This window comes from Rattus rattus, chromosome 1, assembly GCF_011064425.1.
Source record: "Rattus rattus isolate New Zealand chromosome 1, Rrattus_CSIRO_v1, whole genome shotgun sequence".
Lineage (NCBI taxonomy): Eukaryota > Metazoa > Chordata > Mammalia > Rodentia > Muridae > Rattus > Rattus rattus.
Genome location: NC_046154.1, coordinates 643,550 through 661,594, shown reverse-complemented (window position 1 = coordinate 661,594; position 18,045 = coordinate 643,550). Strand labels below are relative to the sequence as shown.

Here is an 18,045-nt window from a genome sequence, read left to right as displayed (position 1 = left end):
CCCATGTGTCATTGACTGCTTACAAGTAAGTCAACATTTTTTTTGTCCTGTGGGCTAGACTGTGAGGGGACAGTATGTAGGGGACAATGTTCTTAACATGGTGACTCAAGGTCTCGTGTCCCCTAGCTCTTATGATTTCCCCTCCTGTGGGAAAGAGGAAGTGGTGGGTTCCCTCAGTCCTTAAGCACACTGTGTAGAAGGTGGGGGCACCCAGCACTTCTGCACTCGTCCCACAAGAATACAGGGTGGCTGGAGTTTGGTCTTAATGGGGAAGAGTTACCAAATAGCAGCCTTACTTTCTGCCCAGAGAATGGGGAGCTCAGGGATGGGCAGCTAGCAGGCTCTGTCATGAGTCGGGTTTGATCTCAAACCTGTCTCCCCTCACTTCTCCAAGCAAGAGGCTGGCTGCCAGTGTCCAAGGAGAACCTCTAAGCCAGCCATCCTGGTTTATGGCTTGGAGTCCTAGTTTATTACCTATAATAATTTTTATAGCTGCTGAAGGCACACACAGCTTCCAGGCAAAGCCTCTGCAGACAGCTGGAGGGTGGGTGGTCCTGGGACCACAGCTGTGGTGGTGGTGGGGGCTAGGGGGGATGTGAAAGGAATAGCATCGAGGCCGAGGAAGCGGCAACAGAAGAGAGGAGCCTGTGCTTGTGGACTAAGAATCAGAGCAGCCAGAAGTGTTGTGAAACCAGGAAGAGGGCTGCCGCCTGCTTTCACTCCCAGGTAAATGTTTGACTGGATGTTTGCCTCGTCTCTGAGTCTAGGTCTACAGAGCAAACTGGGGAGAATATGAGCTCATGGGAAGCCATCATAGCTCCTGAGGAACGGAGAAGCCCCGGGACAGCAGCATCCACCTACAGTGGTAGTCCTTCTTCAGCAAGATGCTTGCTGCCAGCGCAAGGTGAGTGGCAGAGGCTGAGCCGAGACAGGTCACTCCTCCCAGCTCTCTTGACGTTGGAGGAGAAAGGCACAGACTGGCTAATCTGCAGGCAGGCAGGCAGGAAAAGGGAGAACTATGGTAGATTTCCTCCGCCTCAGTCAGAGCCTTGGTGAGTGGGCATGGCCCAGGTAAGGATTCCTGACCGAATCCTGACTCTGTCGTTCCATGCTATGTTATTCTTCACCTGTTATTCTGGTGTAAAACTCCCTATCCCTCCTCGCCCCTTTTAACTGATTTTCTATAATTGTCCACATTTATAGAGTGAGTACACTTTGATGTCTTGATAGGTGTATGATACACTGATCCGACCTCAAACATTTATCATTTCTTTGTGATAAGACACAAAGTCCTCTCCCCGGCCCCTCCCAGTTGTGAACTACGTAGCCAATTGTTAATTCCAGTCACCCCACTTTTTCCTCATAACTGTAACTTTTCGTGGTGGCCAGCCCCTCTCCGGCCTCCTCCTCCCTCCTAGGTTCTGCCCCACCCTGCCCTTGCATGCGTCAGCCTTTTCTGGTCGGCCTAAATGAGTGATGCCATGCAATATTTGTCTTTCTGTCCCTGGCTCGTCTTCCTGTAATGCCCTCTGGATTCCTCCATGTTGGCAGTCTTTAATTCCGTCTTTGTTTGAGTCTAAACAGTATCCCTCCATATTTTCTTTGTCTCCTCACCCGCAGTTGGACCTGCTGGTAGACGTCATATTTCGGCTGTTGTGAATAGTAAGCAAAGTTATCGCTTTCACATGCTACTCTCACTTCCTTGGTCTGTGTCTTCGCTAGTGGGAATGTTGAATCGTGAGGGGGTTGCATTTTTAGTTTTTCGAGGACTCTCCATGCCCTCTCCCACAATGGTCAGGCTGATTGACCCCCAGCGCGTGCAACAGTCCTCTCCTCTCCGCCCTCAGCAGTATCGGCCATCTTGCTGAGAATAGCCATTCTGACAGGAGAGGGTGAGCCCACAAACTTGAGAGCATCAGAGGGGAACTGCAATGGAAGGGATGAAGGATGAGAGGAGTCCTGCCCAGATGGTAGGAATTGCGACTCTCTGATCCGAGAGAACGTGGGGATCAGGAATGGAAAACAGGCCCACTGACTTCTGGAGTCCCAGGATCTGGCCAGAATGCTAAGGGACCCCGAGTGGACAGGAGAGAAGGGAGCCATGGAGACAGAGAGGGCATGATGGGAGTCATCTAGTAAAGGAGGATGGGTAGATGGAAGGGCTGAGCATCTCTGGAGGGTGGGGGAAGGGAATGGCATGCTGCAGAGTCCAGGAGAACCTGTTCCTCTCTCTCCAGTGGGCTCTGAGGCCAGGAGGAAGCAGGAGAGGCTGGGGTGATGGAGATGCCTGGTGCCAGAAATGCTGGAAGATGTGGGTTCTAGAAAGTTCCCTCTGGTTCTCATGGAGGATGGGGCAGAGATGGGGCAGAAGACTACTGTGTGGTCTTAGTGAAGATGATGCTAGCCTGGGCTGCAAGCATGGACAAGCTGAATGGATTCCACAGGACGGAGAAGACAGTCAGAGTCGCTCGGGATCCGTGATGTGGCCTGTGGAGCCACCGCTCCCGCCATGAGGACTTCAGAGGATGAGATAGTTAGAGGGACAGGCTGGCCTGTGGCTCCGTGGGACACTCAGAAAGAGCTCTCCAGGGGGAAGGCGACTGGTGTGGCTGTGCTGAGGGGACTCAGTCCACTCTGTGCCAGTTGCACTGCCCCCTCCATCTTCTTGCAGTCCTAAGAGCCTCCCTCAAGCAGTAACCTCTGCTCGGCTGTGGCCTGGCTGATTGGGCCCTTCTCATAGGGAGGCTCAAGCCTGAGCTTAGGTTTTGTTTTGTTTTGTTTTTCCCAAGCCTAGAACTCGGGGTCTTTTCACCTCCAAGGACCTTGGCTACAAAACTCCCTCAGAATCTTCACATCCAAGTGTGGGAATATGTTTCCCATTTGGAAAGGTTTAGACATGTTGGACCTTTGGCTCTGTTCCCCAGGGCCACTTTGGGCTTTTCCTCGGCTTCCCTGAAAGACATTGTGGGGCTGTGGAAGGGGCTAGAGGGAAAGGAGCTAGAAGCGTTTCCCCACAACACCCAGCATAAGGTGAAAGGTCCTCTTTGCTGATGCCCCCGTTTGGTGGAAGGGCATGAAGGTAAGCATCACTGTGTGGGCAGATGGTAGGGAAGGTCTGGGGAGATAGCTCAGTGGTTAGGAGCACATCCCTCTCTTGCACCGGACCTAGGTTTGGTTCCTAACACCCATGTCTAGTGTCTCACATCTATCTGTAACTCCAGCTCCCAGGGCTCTAAATTCTCTTATGGCCTCCGTGGGCACACATATGTGTACACACACACACACACACACACACACACACACACACACACATTATAAACTATTTTATAACTTGAGAGAATGTCAGATCCCCTGGAACTAGAGTTACAAATGGTTATGAGCATCCACATGGATGCTAGGAGTCAAACCTAGATCCTCCCCCAAAGCAGTCAGGGCTCTTAACCATGAGCCATCTCTCTGGTAAAATAAACCTTTAAACAGAATGGCAGGGAGTAGAAACAGATCCCTTTCTTCTTCAGTTGCCCGTTTTAGTTTTTCATGATGGCTGCTCTGAGCTTTTCAGAGACACATAAAAAAAGTCACGCATGTTCCCTAAGGAAAGGCAGCAGCCAGGAGCTGGCCATGCCCGGCCAGGAAATAGAACAAGTAGAGAGATGGACGTAAGAGAACAGACGTCTGCACACAGAGAAGAGAAGGGGCCAGGGAGAAAACAGAATGGAAGCAGAATGTGCGTGTGGGGCCCTGGAATCTCTGTCCTGATTCTTAGGGGTTGTTCCCCAGTGACCAGCTGAGAGCAGAGGGTCTCTGAGCCCCAGGATCCCAGCAACCACAGCAGAACTGGGGTGTCACAGGGTTTTCCTCCTCTTGGGACTTCTTTGATAGAAGAGGCTGGCAGCTCAAGGGGGCAGCTAGGACATCTAAACAGAGGCGTCCTGCCGTGGGCCACGTTGCTGGGCTGGTCGTGAGGCCAGAGAGAGCCACCCTGGCTATTGGTTAACAAAGTGAGGGACTGATCTCCACGCCACCCAGCGTATGGCAAGGGGCCCAGGGCAGAGAGGCCAGACTTTGTAGCCCTGTGACAGTGACTCACTGGGCAGAGGAGGGGAGGGCCCAGAGGGCTGATTCTGGGAGGAAGGGTGCCGGGAGAGTTGGCCAGGTGCTCTGGGGTCTGGGAAGCTGCTCAGCCTCCGGAATCCCCTCAACTCTCCAAATATAAAATTAACTAAGTAACTAACAAAGTTAGCTAACAAAGTAACTAACAAAGTAAGCTAAGCAACTAAGTAACTAACTAGGTAATTAACTAACTTTCCTCTTCTTTTCCTTCTCTTCCTTCTCTTTCTCCTCCTCCTTCTCTTCCTCCTGTGTTTCTCTTCAATCATTGAAGACATTCTCACTCTGGAGCCCCGACTAGCATCAAATGCAAAATACAGCCTAGGTTGCTCTCAAATTCCCAGGAATCCCTGCTCTGCCCCTCAGCTCTCTTTGTTCAGAGGTGTAGGTGCCCAGCTGGAGACATTCTGTTTATACTGAGAGCTGACCATAGCAGAGGAGGAACTGAGAATGGGGAGCCCAGAGCTTCGAGGTGAACCTCAAGTTAGAGGCTAGCCCGGGCCGTAGAGTAGATTCTCAACGTCCCCCCCCAAAAAAACCCCCAAAAACCCAAAACCCAACTCCACACCTAAATCTAAAGCAGCCTTACATGGGCTTGGATTCCTGAGTGGATGGGATTCACAGTGGTAGAGGATTGAGGAAGGCAGTAGCCATGCTACAGATGAGGCACTCTCCAGTCTTTATCGCTTTTGCCTTTAATGCAACTTCTTTAATTTTTTCTATATTTAATTTTTGACAATGGCATTTAACAACTGCCCTGCAGTGTTCCTCATTGTGACAGCTGACCCCTACGAAACAGACTCAAGCCAGCCTTGGCAACACCTGTGTCCAGCTCAACCCTCCAAGACCAGAGTTGGTGGATTCATGGGCGTCCCAGCACCGGGTGTACGCCGAGTCCCGTGCAGACACCCTGCATGCATCTGGTACCTCTTCCATGACTTCCTCTACACTGGACCGGGGACCATTCTTTTTGCTGCCCATGGAACGACCCTGATCACCACCTCTCTCTGGATGCTAGCCTCTAGAAGGAGCCTGTCAACCAGGAACTGATACCCACCCCAGTTCCGGTTCCTTACTTTAAAAAGAGGCTAATGCTACCTAACCTGCAAAAGATTAAATTATGAATTAGGACATGGTTGGGAGGGATGAGAAGGGAAGGGGGAGAGAGAGAGAGAGAAGGAGGGTGATGCAGAGAAACAGAGACAGAGACCCAGAGAGAACAGAGAGTCTGCATTCTAGTTCACATCTCTAGGAGCTTCTCCGCCATCCTTGGCTTGTACTTTCTGGAAGTACATTTCCCAGAAGTGGAATTACTGCCCCCAGAGAGGTTCGTGGCAGAAGATCAAGTGGTGCTCAGTGTCCTCACGCTGTCTGCCGTGGGATCCCGGTAAAATGAAGGTTAAGAAGGAACCATCCCCTCTCAGCCCTCAGCACCTCTGGTAGCTCCTTCCAGGGGCTCCCAGTCTAAAATGTCAGGTGACTTCTCCTTTCATCTCAGTACTAGCTGAGCGTAAGGGTTTTTATTGTTAGCTTTAAAAATTTTTCAGGTGTCCTGTATCCCAGGCTGCCCTGTGTTCTGAGGACAGCCTTGAATTTCCGACTGTCCTGCAGGTGCACCTTACACCTGACTGTCGGCTTTGATCTGAACTGCTCTGCTGACATATACTATCAGCAAATACTTATGGGTGTCACACAACACATCCCCATGCTCAAACCCTGTGTAGAGACCAGAGCTGGGCCACGAGCCATCAGTTGTCTCGAGCACTGCTCCGTTCTTTGCATGGGGAGCAGGCTCAGTCCTCCCTTCTAGCTCCCTGGAAGCACCCAATACGTTACTGCTGAGTGTGACCACCCTTTGTACTTCGGAACACTAGACCTCAGCCCTCTTCTGTGGCTGTATCCCAGGCCTCTCTTCCTCCGTCCTGGCCTCCAGACTTCTGTGAGACTCGTTTTTTTTTTTTTTTTTTTTAAGTGTATTTGCTGTCTGTCTGTCTTATTTCACTCATCCTGATAGGTACAGACTCGTTCCTGTTGTTGCAAATGAAAGGTTTTCATCATTTTTTATAACCGAGTAATATTCCATTTTACAAACACGTACCACATTTTCTTTATCCATTAGTGGACACCTCAGCTGCTTCCCCATCTTAGCTACTGCAAATAGTTTCTACAGAAAACACGGGAACAAATGTATTTTCTTTCCTTTGGATGCGCACACCCAGGAATGGCCTTGCTGAGTGTGGCAGTTCCGTGCTTAGTCAGTCAGCTTGTTTATTTTTAGACAGTGCCTCACTATGTAGCGCCGGCTGGTCTCTAACTCACAGAGATCCACCTGCCTCCGCCTCCTGGGTAGAGGGCTGTGCCACCATGCCCAGCTCTATGGGTCTTAGGACCCTCTATCCTGTTTGTCTCGGTGGCTATAGTTTTTATTCCCGCCAACACTCTGAGTATTACCGTCTCTCTGCATCCTCACCGGCTCTGTTACTCCCTGCCTTTTGGGTGCCCAGGGAGGCTTCACACTGGCTAACACACCTGGGGCCAACTTATGTCTTCATTTGAGAAATGAAAGCCGGGAGGCTCAGGAGGAGAGATGGCTCAGCAGTTAAAAGCACTCTTTCAGAAGACCCAGGTCCAATTCCCAGCATCCACACAGTGACTTGCAACCAACCTTCAACTCCAGTTCCAGGGGACCTGACACCCTCTCTGGCTTCTGTTGACACCAGGCAGGCACACAGTGTGCACGTACATACACACAGCCAAAGCACCCATCTACATAAACTAAAATAAATCATTTTTAAAAAGAAATGAAACACCAGACCACTTGCCAATTTTGGATTTTAAGTATTTTTAAATCCCCGCCCCCTTCCTTCACTAGCAGCTTGGCTACCAGTCTTCAGACACCGCTAGTCTTATGGCGTATCTACTGACTTCATTTTCTTCCTCTTCCTGGTCAGCGTTGAAGTGATTCTTTTCTTTCATGTAACTTTTTACTGTGCTGTAACTTTAATGTTTTGCGTTCTGCCACTGCATCGTGACTACGCCCAGCTAGAAGTTCATTTTCACTCGTAAGCTGCAGAGGGAGGAGACAAGAGCGTGCATTCCCACATAAACACAGCTTTTATTTCTCCCTGTCCTCCATTTGGATGTCATTTGGTGCTTAGCTTGATCAGCTCAGACCTCCTATTCTATAAAGTTAAGACAACTGATTTCAAGGTATTTCCCTGGCCATTGAGCACGACTGCCCTTTCTTCTGTTCCTCTTGCTTTTAAACCCTTCTTCATGGGTTCCTTTTTATTACCCGAGAATTTTTATAGTGGGAAATTTTATTTCCTGAGCATATTTATAATGGAAAATAATTTTCAGTTCTCGTGTTTACACATATGCACTGACTACATTATCAAATGGAATATTACATGTGAAAGCATTTGGTATTTATATATTTAAAATAAATATTTACATATTCAAATCCCCAGGGCTGAGGGATAGCAGTGTTTTGCCAATCCCTTGGCAGTCCGCTTCCTCTGATTTTTCCTTGGAGAGCTCGCCCCCTAGCGTTCACTGCAGAGAGGATTGGCGTTCCCTCCTCTAGAGTGAGAGAGTAAATCCAGTGTTTACTGAGTCTTTGGTTTCCTCCAGGGAAGTTTTTCCTGCAGTGTCCTGTGTTTTGAATGGTTCCTCATGTGCTTCTGAGAGTACCATGAGTGTGTGAAGTCTGTGCCATAAGCCTGGCTGTAACTGATGCCAAGGGCTGGTGGCTCCAGGCTCCCTCAAAGGGCTACTCCTGATCGGGCCATTGCTAGATGGTTAGGGTTGGAGTAGCATAACGGGGCTAAGCTGTCCTGTCTTTGCCTTTGCTGTTCTCTTTGTAAGCCCTATGTTATCACTCTGGGCTCTGTTTCCAGATGTACTCTGCTCTTGTTCATTGGATTTGTGTGCGTGTGTGTGTGTGTGTGTGTGTGTGTGTGTGTATGTGTTTGCTCTTGTTCATTGCGTGTGTGTGTGTGTGTGTGTGTGTGTGTGTGTGTGTGTGTGTGTGCTCTTGTTCATTGCGTGTGTGTGTGTGTGTGTGTGTGTTTTGCTCTTGTTCATTGTGTGTGTGTATGTGTGTGTGTGGGGGGGTGTGTAGGTCAGAGGACGACTTGCAGGAGTTCCTTCTCTTCTTTCACCCTGTGGACCTTGGGGTTTGAACTCAGGTTGTCAGGCTTGGCGGCAAGCCACTTTACCAGCTGAGCATCTCGCTGGCCCTGCTCTTGCTTCTTGAGTGGGTGTGCAGCTTGCTCCATAAGGTCCCACAGTCTATGGTCCGGCTGGCTGTGGTCTTCTCTCTTTGACCTCTCAGCTCTCTGACAATTCACTTTTTGGCTCTCATATATGGCTTCTTCCTTCCCCGCCTCCCTGGCGTCTTCCTTCCCTCCCTTCCTCCCATGTAAGGTTTTGTATGGAAAGGAAAGACTGACGTTTTGCTGTTTTATTTTATTTTTAAGATTTATTTCTTTTATTTTATGTATGTGGATGCACTGTCACTGTCTTCCGACACACTGAAGAGGGCATCAGATCCCATTACAGATGGTTGCGAACCACCAAGCAGTTGAATTGAGCTCAGGGCCTCTGGAAGAGCAGTCAGTGCTCTTAACCACTGAGCCGTCTCTCCAGTCCACTCTTATGTTCTTAAGAGCCAAAGCGTAACTGCACTTTTGTCTTACTTCTCACCACTTGAGCCCCACCCCACGATATTTTCTGGATATTTCAGATCTGTGGTAAGGCACAAGCATGGGCTGCTAGGATTTTAAGGAATTCCAGGGGATGTATGTGTGTCTCTCTGGTCTCCCCTGAGGGCTGCTCTCCTCTGAGGTCTCTGAAGGAACAGGAGTCACTGGTTGTGAAACAAAGCTGAGGAGATGCTGGCTGGGTGTACCGGAGTCAAGGATGGCAAGAGTGAAGATCTGAGAAGTGATAGAGGGGGCCATGGTGGTGCCCTGGAGTCAGGGCAGAAGGAACAAAGTGTGATAGTGCCTAGGAAAGAGAGGATCACTTGTTAGAAACCTTGCATTTCTGACTTGAAATCCCACCAGCTTCGTCCTGAGGACATCTGCAGTGTGTAGTCTAATGGCTTCCCCTCTTGCTCCCCCTGCTCCCCTCTGCTCCCCCTCCTCCCCTGCTCCCCCTGCTCCTCTTGCTCCCTCCCCTACTCCCCCTTCTCCCTGCTCCCCCGATCTCCCTGCTTCCCCTGCTTCCTCATGCCCCAGCACTTCACTGATGTCTGACCTTGGCTGTGAAAACCTAGGTCTACAGACTGACTTCCTGGGAGTTAATGACGCTTCAGTCTCACTCTTCTCCCTGCACAGGGCCCTTCTGGGGCTCTGGGAAGATGGGAAGGAATCTAGGGTTTTCATGGTCATTAGTTTTCCTTAGAACATGAAAAAGTCAGGCATTTCTGTAGTGTTCTGTAAAAAAAAAACACTCCCCACGAGCCCCAAATCTACCCACAACTGTGCCATCCAGATATGGATGGCGAGTCTTAAGAGCCAACTCCAGGGATGCTGGAGACCATCAGAGCAGTCTATTTAGGAAGACAGTGAGTGAGCAGGCTGGGGCTTGGGAATGCAAGTAAGGAAGCTCAGAGGGTCCAAACTCCTGAGAGAAATACTCCAGGCTGGAGTCAATGCTGTCCTGTGACTACTGATGTGGCTGATGTGATTTTGTGGCTGTTTTTCAGGACCAGGCAGCTAAATGTCACCTGTGACAACTTAGTGGACCGGGAGGTCTTCCTCCATTACTCTCTCATTCCATCAGTAAGTAAAGGTAGTGGAGCCCAGGAGAGGGGGCACTGGGCCAGGAGCAGTGATGGGGAGGGCAGGGAGGGAGGGAGGAAGGGAGTGAGGGAGGGAGGGAGGGAAGGGTGGGTACTTGGGATGCTCTCTCACACAGCTTTTGCGCAGGCCTACATCACACAGGAGAGAGCCAATGGTTCTCCTTTCAGAACCTCTACTCAGTTTCTTAAGGTGTGCATCCAAGCACATGCAAAAGAAAGCATTTTGGGTTCTAGAGCCAGTGATACAGAACTTTTGACAGAGTGAAAGGGGGGTGTTCTTTTCTTTCTTTCCTTCCTTCCTTCCTTCCTTTCTCTTTCTCTCTCTCTCTTTTTTTTGTGTATGTGTACAGGTATGCGTGAACATGTCTGTTCATGCATGTGGAGCCCAGAGGCAATCCTGGGTCTTGCTTTTCAGGTGCAATTCAACTTTGATTTTTGTTTTTCACTTTTAAATTAATGAATATGTTTATGGGTGTTTTGTCTGCATGCGTGTCTGTTTACCACATGCATGTTCAGTACCCTTGAATACCATTGAACTGGGATTACAGATGGTTGTGAGACGCCATGTGGGAACTGAGGATTGAACCTAGGTCCTCTGGAAGCAAGCAGTGCTTTCAACGATGCTCTTAACTACTGAGCCATCTCTCTAGCCCTCACTCTGTTTTTTGAGACAGTCTCTCACTGGGACCTGATGCTTGATGCTTGGTGATTAAACAAGGTTGGGACAGCTCCATCTGTCTGTCTCTACCTCTCCAGCACTGGGACTATAGGTGAATGCTACCGCATCTGTTTGCTGGTTTGTTTAAATGTGGATGCTGGGAATCGAACTCAGATCCTTAAGCAAATGCTTTTCTAACTAAGCGATCTATTCAGCCCCCAGGAAGGAGCTTTCTAAAGAGGTAAGTGCAGAGCTAAGGTCATCTTGGAAGATGTAGTGAAGAACATTCCAGACATAGAGGAGAGCATATGCTAAGGCTCTGTGGAGGGTGGGGGAAACGCAAAGTGGAGAAACTGAAACCTAGAGCGCAGACCTGAGAAGTGAGAAAGTCTAGGAGGTGGTGGTGGAGTGGGGAGGGGAGAGGGATGCGGGGCAGGAAGAAGCCCTGTGGGAGGATCCGTAAAGGCAGAGCAGAGGGCAGCTTCCGTGATTCCCTGGCTGGAAGCCTGATGGAAGCTACCACCTATGAGTTCAGGAGAATGAGGAGAACCAGGCCTGGTACTGTAGGCTTGTGTTGCTGGCCGGGTGGGAAGACTGAGTCAGGAAGGGTGAAAGCTTAGGCTAGTCTGGGCTACAGAGTGAGTTCAGAACTCTTCTGAACTCTAATGAGACGTTAGACCTTATCTTAGAATACAGAGTCAGAAAGAGGGCTAGGTCTGTAGCTCAGTGGTAAAGCATGTGACGAGAATGTGCAGTGCCCTAGAGGTCAGTAATCCCCGGGAAGGGGGAGAAGGGAATTTCAGGTTGGGGTGGATGAGGGAACAGAGCAACAGGAAAATCATGAGTTTCATGTGAAACATGTTGACTTTGAGAAGTTTTCGACAGAAATGCCGGTTGGGTAACTAACAGATCTGGAGCTACTGGGTGAGCTGGGTCCGGGCTGGAGGCAAACACTTGTAAGTGTTTTGTGTCATGAAGAGTTTTCTCTAGGGAGGAGGCCAGGGACAAGGAAAGGTAGGGCTTGGATGGAGCTGCAGGAACTCTCTATCCCAGGGGGAGAGAGAGAGAGAGAGAGAGAGAGAGAGAGAGAGAGAGAGAGAGAGAGAGAGAGAGAAAAGAAAGAAAGAAAGAAAGAAAGAAAGAAAGAAAGAAAGAAAGAAAGGAAGGAAGGAAGGAAGGAAGGAAGGAAGGAAGGAAGGAAGGAAGAAAGGAAGAATGGGGGAAACAAGAACACACAGTGGACCAAGCCCAGGGAAGAGGGTGTAAGGAGAAGGTGCAGTCAGTGCTGGAGAACTGCCGGCAGATCACACTGGAGTTGGTATGGCCTTTGGCAGCAGGCAGGATGACTGTTGATGATGTCATAGCCCCTGCAATGCAATGACAGGGTCTGAAGGGCCAGCAGAGATAAGGAAAGAGGGAGAGAGGGAGAGAGAGCACATACAGACAATTCTCAAGAAATTTCTAGCAAAATTAGGATACAGATTTTTCATCCAGAACATGACCAAATCTGCAGAAGCAAAAGGGAAGAAAGATTTGAAATTCAACAGGCATAACTGCCTTCCAAAAGACAGAAACCAAGGTCTGGGGAGGATGTGTGTGTGGAAATTGGACTCGAACTTCTATCTGTGCAGGGCCACACAGAGGAAGGACCAGAACAGAACCTTCTGGTAGCTCCAAAGTCATGGAGTCCCAGGGGTCACAGATGCAAGCTCTCTGCTTGCCCACACATTCTTTTCTGTGGGGACACTGAGGCCACCCTGAGGGTGACTAGGTCCTCAGACACACCGTTCTCCCCTTACAGCTCTTCATCATTTTGGTCTTGTCTTTCTTCCAAAGACGAGAGCATCGTAGACAAAGCGATGACACCTCCTACCTCCTGGGGAACCGCTTTGGAATCATCATGTAAGTCGACTCAACGTCATTTCCTGAAGCTTGATGTACCCTGTGTTGGGCCCAACACAAAGTGCAAGGCCAGGTAGCTCCAAGGATCCCATCTTCTCCCGCTGTACCCATTCCCTAAACAATGCTCTGAGTGGCCACTGCTGCCGCCTGCACCCAGGGCTGCCTAGACAGGAAGAGACTTCTCCAGGAGACCTAGGCAACCATGGAAAGAGCTCTCTGTGAAAGTTAATCCCTCCTTGCTATGAGACATGAGACAGCGGCAACTTGAGGGTGCAAAGGCTTATTTTGGCTCACTGTTTAGGGGAGCACGGTCCATCACAATGACGAAGGTGCAGTGGCTGGAACAGCTTAGTTTGTGGCAGCAGCAGTGTGTGGCAGAGCGTCTCACATGGTAGCCAGATCAGCGAGCAGAGGACAGGTAGGAAGCAGCACCGGGCTATAACCTTCCAAGGCCCAGTCTTACTACCCTGCTTCTGCCATCTATAACCTTCTCTGAGGGTCCATAACCTTCCGAACCACACCAATGGCTGGGGACCGATTCTTCAAACACACAAGACCGTAGGAAACATTTTACAACCAACCCATAATGCCTTCCCACTGAGGGGACTGTGGCTGCCTCAGGAAACAAGAGGCAAAAGGCTTCCAGTGACCAAAAGCAGCCACCCTTTCGGTTGGAATGGCATCATGAAGCATGTGTGAGATCCTGCCCAGCTTCCAGAGTCTTCCTAGTTATGCCATTCTGCATCATGGCACCCCTTAGCACATTTTTTCTTGAGTTCTGTCTCATGACTCCATCATCATCTTCATCATCATCACCACCATCACCACCATCACCACCATGCAGTTAGCATTTATTGCACTGCTGTTGTCCCAGGTCCTGGGTCATGCTCTTTGCTTACATTAGTTCTATCAACTCTTCCCAAAGTATAGCGGAAGTTGGTAAAGGGATGAGAAAACTCAGGTTCAGAGAAGCTAAATGATTTGCCTGAGACCACACAGCTAAGGTGACCCAAGCTTTCCCTGAGGGGAGCTTGATACGCTCTCATATCCCTCCATGTCCCAGTCTCACCAACCCCACACAGTGAGCATCCCAAGATCAAAGCCTTGGGAAAAGCCAGGATGCCAGGGCTGAGGCTAAGGGTAAGCTGGAAGGCAAGAAAAGTCCAATCACAATGCCCAAGGATGCCGGGTGGAGTACCAGCTCTGAGAAGCGGCTGGTTTTTTTCCCCGGATACTTCTCAGAGAGAGCCCCTCCCACTCCAGCAGCTGTAAACTGCTGAGCAAGGCAAAGGACTGAGACTGGCTGTGTTAGTTCCCTCTTTCTGTTGCTGTGACCAAATACCTGACAAGAGGCAACAGGAGGGAGGGAGGGGGAGGAGGGAGGAGGGAGGGAGGAGGGAGGGAGGGAGGAGGGTTTATCTTAGCCCATAGTTTAAGAAGCAATACAATCTGTCATGGCAGAGGAAGCATGGCAGCAGGAGCAGGGGACTGATGGTCACATTGCATCTGCAGTCATGAAGCAGAGAGAGGTGGAAGCTGGTTCTCCTTTCCGTTCAACCAGAATCCCCATCTATGGGATGGTATTATCTACATTCAGGACTGGTGGGCTGGACCTTTCTGGAAATATCTTCATGGATATACCTAGAGGCATGTTCCCATGGTATTCCTAATGTCATCAAACTGACATTCACAATGTGAATCTGTCACCTTGATTAAATAAAGATCTGTTGACCTCCCCCCCCCACACACACACTGTGCATGTGGCATAAAAGGAATGGGACAGAACTTCTGAGGACCTCCTGGACTTACATTGTCAGGACTCCTCTGACTCACTCCTGTCACACTCTCTAGTTCTCTTAGTCATTCTGGCCTCGTTCTCACTGACTAATACTCCCTGCTATGGTTAGAGAAATGGGCTCATGTGTTTGAACGTCTGGTCCCCACTTGGCACTGTTTGGGAAGGTGATGGAACCTTTCAGGGGAAGAGCCTTGCAGGAGGAAGTATGTAGAGGCTGGCTTTGAAGGTGTATGTCTGGGCCCCGTTTCCTATTTCCTCTTCCTCTCCCCCTGCCCCTCCTCTCTGCTTCTTGTGCACAGATGACATGTGATCAGAAAATGAGGCCAGCTCCTTGCTCCTGATGCTATGCCTTCCCCACCGCAGTGGTCTGACCCTTCTAGAACGAAACAAAACTCTCCCTTCCCGGTTTGCCTTTTGTTAGGGTACACACCCCCTCGTGTGTGTGTGTGTGTGTGTGTGTGTGTGTGTGTGTGTACGCCCTGCTTTGCTTATCATAAGTGCGGCTTTCTCCAGCTTCATTTGCTGCCCACGAAGAAGCAAAGCAGGGAGCTTCTATTTCTGTTTTGAGCATGGGGAAACTGAGTCTCACACACTTTAAGTACCAAGGTTGGGTCTTGATGGGATTCAAACAAGATGTGTCTCAGGAAACCTGAACTGAGCTTGAGTTCTGTCCAAGGTCCTGTAGGCCCCGCCAAGCAGAGTTTACAGTTTCCTAAGCAGGTGGTGACATGGAGGGCAGGGTACTGAAACAAGAACGAGAACTTGATGCTGAGGGGAACAGTTGAGACAGCCTTCTGGCTGAGCTCACAGGGAGGTAGAAGGGCTCATCGGGACCGATTTGCAGTGACTACTCCCACCAGAGTGCACTGTGTTTTTCTCCCCTTGTGGCAGAGTCTCCTGTTACTCACCCTAGCCTCAGATTCACTAGGCAGCCAAGGATGACCTTGAACTCCTGATTTTCCTGCCTCTACCTTCCAAGCGCTAGGATTACAGGTATGCCTCCATATTCCTAGTTCCACGTTCTGACTAAGGCCTAATCCAAATGGACCTTCTGGTTGGAGAGTCCTTCCCACATTTGCATACTCTGAACTAGGTGAAACTCTTTTGCTTAGGAGAAACAATATCTACCCACAGTAAACCACAGGAAACAAAAAGAAGGAAAATTTAAAGTGAAAGTTACAAAGTATTCACAGTAACCCGCTGATTTCCTAAGAAAGGAGAGGAGTCTCCCGGAGACTATGTTTGTCTCTTTCTGCCCCTTACTCACTGAGGGACTCTGAGCCATTGTGCCTTGCTCCTTTTGGCCATGTGACTTAGGCTCTTGCTGCCCCATGACCCTGGATTTTCTGTAGCATCCACTCTGATACTGACTTGGAGTGACTGTTACAGTTAACTGGCTCATAGCCTCAGGGTCACAATGAAAAAAGGACAAGACCAGACACTGGCCCGGTGCATCCAAGTCGCAGCTGTCAGCCATGGCCAGGAAAGCACAGTCATGTAAGGGAGTAAAAATGTCACCCTGTTCTCATAGGGCTTTTCAGTTGGACTTGAGCATTAAATTGAGGGCTGCAGAGATGGCTGTCATTAAAGGTTAGACTCACAACCAAAATGTCAAGAGAATTGACAGAAGACAAACTGGCAGGATAAAAACATAAATTTACTTAATGTGACTTTTATAGGCACAGGGGCCCCATAAGGACATGAAAATTCAAAGACGCAGTTAAAGTTGAACACACACACACACACACACACACACACACACAAAGACAAACACACCACCCTTACCTGAGTGCAAATGCCCTCAGAGTCTAGAGATGTTAGCTCTCCCTGATCTTAGAGTTAACAGAGTTGTGGACTGACCCATGGCTCCAACTGCATATGTAGAAGAGGATGGCCCTGTTGGTTACCAATGGAAGGGGAAGCCCTTGGGCCTGCCAAGGTTGGACCCCCAGTGTAAGGGAATGTGGGGGGAGCAGTAACAGGAGGATGAATGGGGAGGGGAACACCCTTATAGAAGAAGGGAAGGGGGAGGGGATAGGAGGCTTATGGACAGGAAACCGGGAAAGGGAATAACATGTGAAATGTAAATAAAGAAATATTTAATAAAAAGAAAAACATGCGTGTATAGAGACATAGATGAAAAAGCCTAATAAAAATAAATTAGTAGTGACTATTGCTACATAGAAAACAAAACAAAACAAAACAAAAATACCCAGACATGGGTGCTAGAAATCAAACTCAAGTTTTCCACAAGGGAGGTATACACTTTTAACTGCTCTCTGGCTCCTTACTCTCTGCCTTTTCCCCCTAAACTTTTTCTTTTTAACCTTCATTTTTTTATTTTATATGTATGGGTGTACTTCCTGCATGTATGTCTGCAAACCATGTGCATGCAGTGCCCATAGAGGCTTGAACAGGGCTTTGCATAATCTAGGTCTGGGGTAATAGATGATTAAAGCCATCACGTAAGTGTTGGAAACCAACCAGGGTCCTCTAGAAGAGAAACCAGTGCTCTTAGGCACTGAGCCATTTCTCCAGCCCCATATTGTCTTTTAACTGTCATTTCCCCAAGTGTCTTTAATTATAAATGCTCCATATGCCTCGACGTGACATATTTTGAGATGAAGTAGTTCTGACTCCTGCAGTCATATGGTAATAACTTAGCCAATGATATCCAGACCTTCCTTGGAGAAATATCAGAGGGAAAAGTCTTAATAGACTATGTCCAGGTCCCTGCTGGTCTCCCTACACCTGTGTGACATACATTCCTTATTTGGTCTTCAAGACATACTGCCTGTACCTCATAAAGGCTTGTTCCATTATCCTAGGTGTCATAGCATCCTTACTGTGTTCCTACTAGATTTGGAGGCCGTCTATGGGAAGGACTACATCTTCCTCACTTTAGAGCTCAGAATCTGTGCTTAGCTCCAGACTGAGGATGCAGTGAGCAGCTCACTCTCCCAGAATCCTTCACTCTCCGCAGGTGGGATGGCTACACTTGAGGTGACCTAGAGACTCATACACCATTTCTGTTGTCTACAGGCCTCTGGACTTCGTGGGGACTTTTAGTAACCGATGGTCCTATGGAGTTGCCTTTGGGGCCACAGCCAATAAGGTCATGTTCTTGTTCTCAGAAGGCTACCAGCCCCTGAAGGTTCCACAGTGGGCCCAAGGTACCAGGGCTGCCTCACATCTCCTGGGAATGTCACATGGACATGCTTGCCCTCAGAGGCCTTGGGGGTAGCCTGGAGGGGTAAAACACTGTGGGCAGCCACATTCTTGTTAGCCTGTTACTTGCCCAAGGTCAATGCTTAGTAACTCACGAACACCACAGCCTGCCTGGGAGCTTCCCTACAGTTAGACTCAGAGGTGCTTTAGACAGACGAAACACAGGCACCAGAAGTAGAGTCTTCCTCATCCTCCTCAGCCAGTCCCCCGAGCCTGCTGTCTTCTGACAGCAGCACTTTCTGGGGCTCCTCGAGGAATGACCCTTGCTTCTTTGTCCATTGGCTGGGGACCTCTCTTCCTAGGCTCCATGTTCACGTAAAGGAGCTACTCTGGTAGAAAGGTTTGGTGAACTCCTGTACAGTTCCAGAACCATCTCTCCACTGTACAAACTCCTCATAGTGCACTGCTGGGGCAAAGTCAATACCTCCAGGAAGGCTGCTCCATTCTTTGCCTCCCCGAGATGGAGTGTCACTGGCTTCCTTGCCTGTGTCCCTGTGGCAGGAAGAATGTGTCTCTGTTACTGTTCATTTCAGACCATTG

At 49.3% G+C, this 18,045-nt stretch overlaps 1 protein-coding gene across 1 annotated transcript in view; it reads left to right on the top strand.

The window, feature by feature from the left end:
- Positions 1–567: 567 nt before the first annotated feature.
- The window catches only part of LOC116890734 (stimulated by retinoic acid gene 6 protein-like), a 40,245-nt gene continuing 22,767 nt past the window's right edge, over positions 568–18,045 (top strand). Inside the window, exons 1-4 of the mRNA XM_032891193.1 lie at positions 568–904; positions 9,824–9,899; positions 12,379–12,479; positions 17,320–17,450. Of these exons, the coding sequence (XP_032747084.1) occupies positions 885–904; positions 9,824–9,899; positions 12,379–12,479; positions 17,320–17,450 (328 nt within the window). The 5' untranslated portion in view covers positions 568–884. The remainder of the gene's footprint in view (positions 905–9,823; positions 9,900–12,378; positions 12,480–17,319; positions 17,451–18,045) is intronic.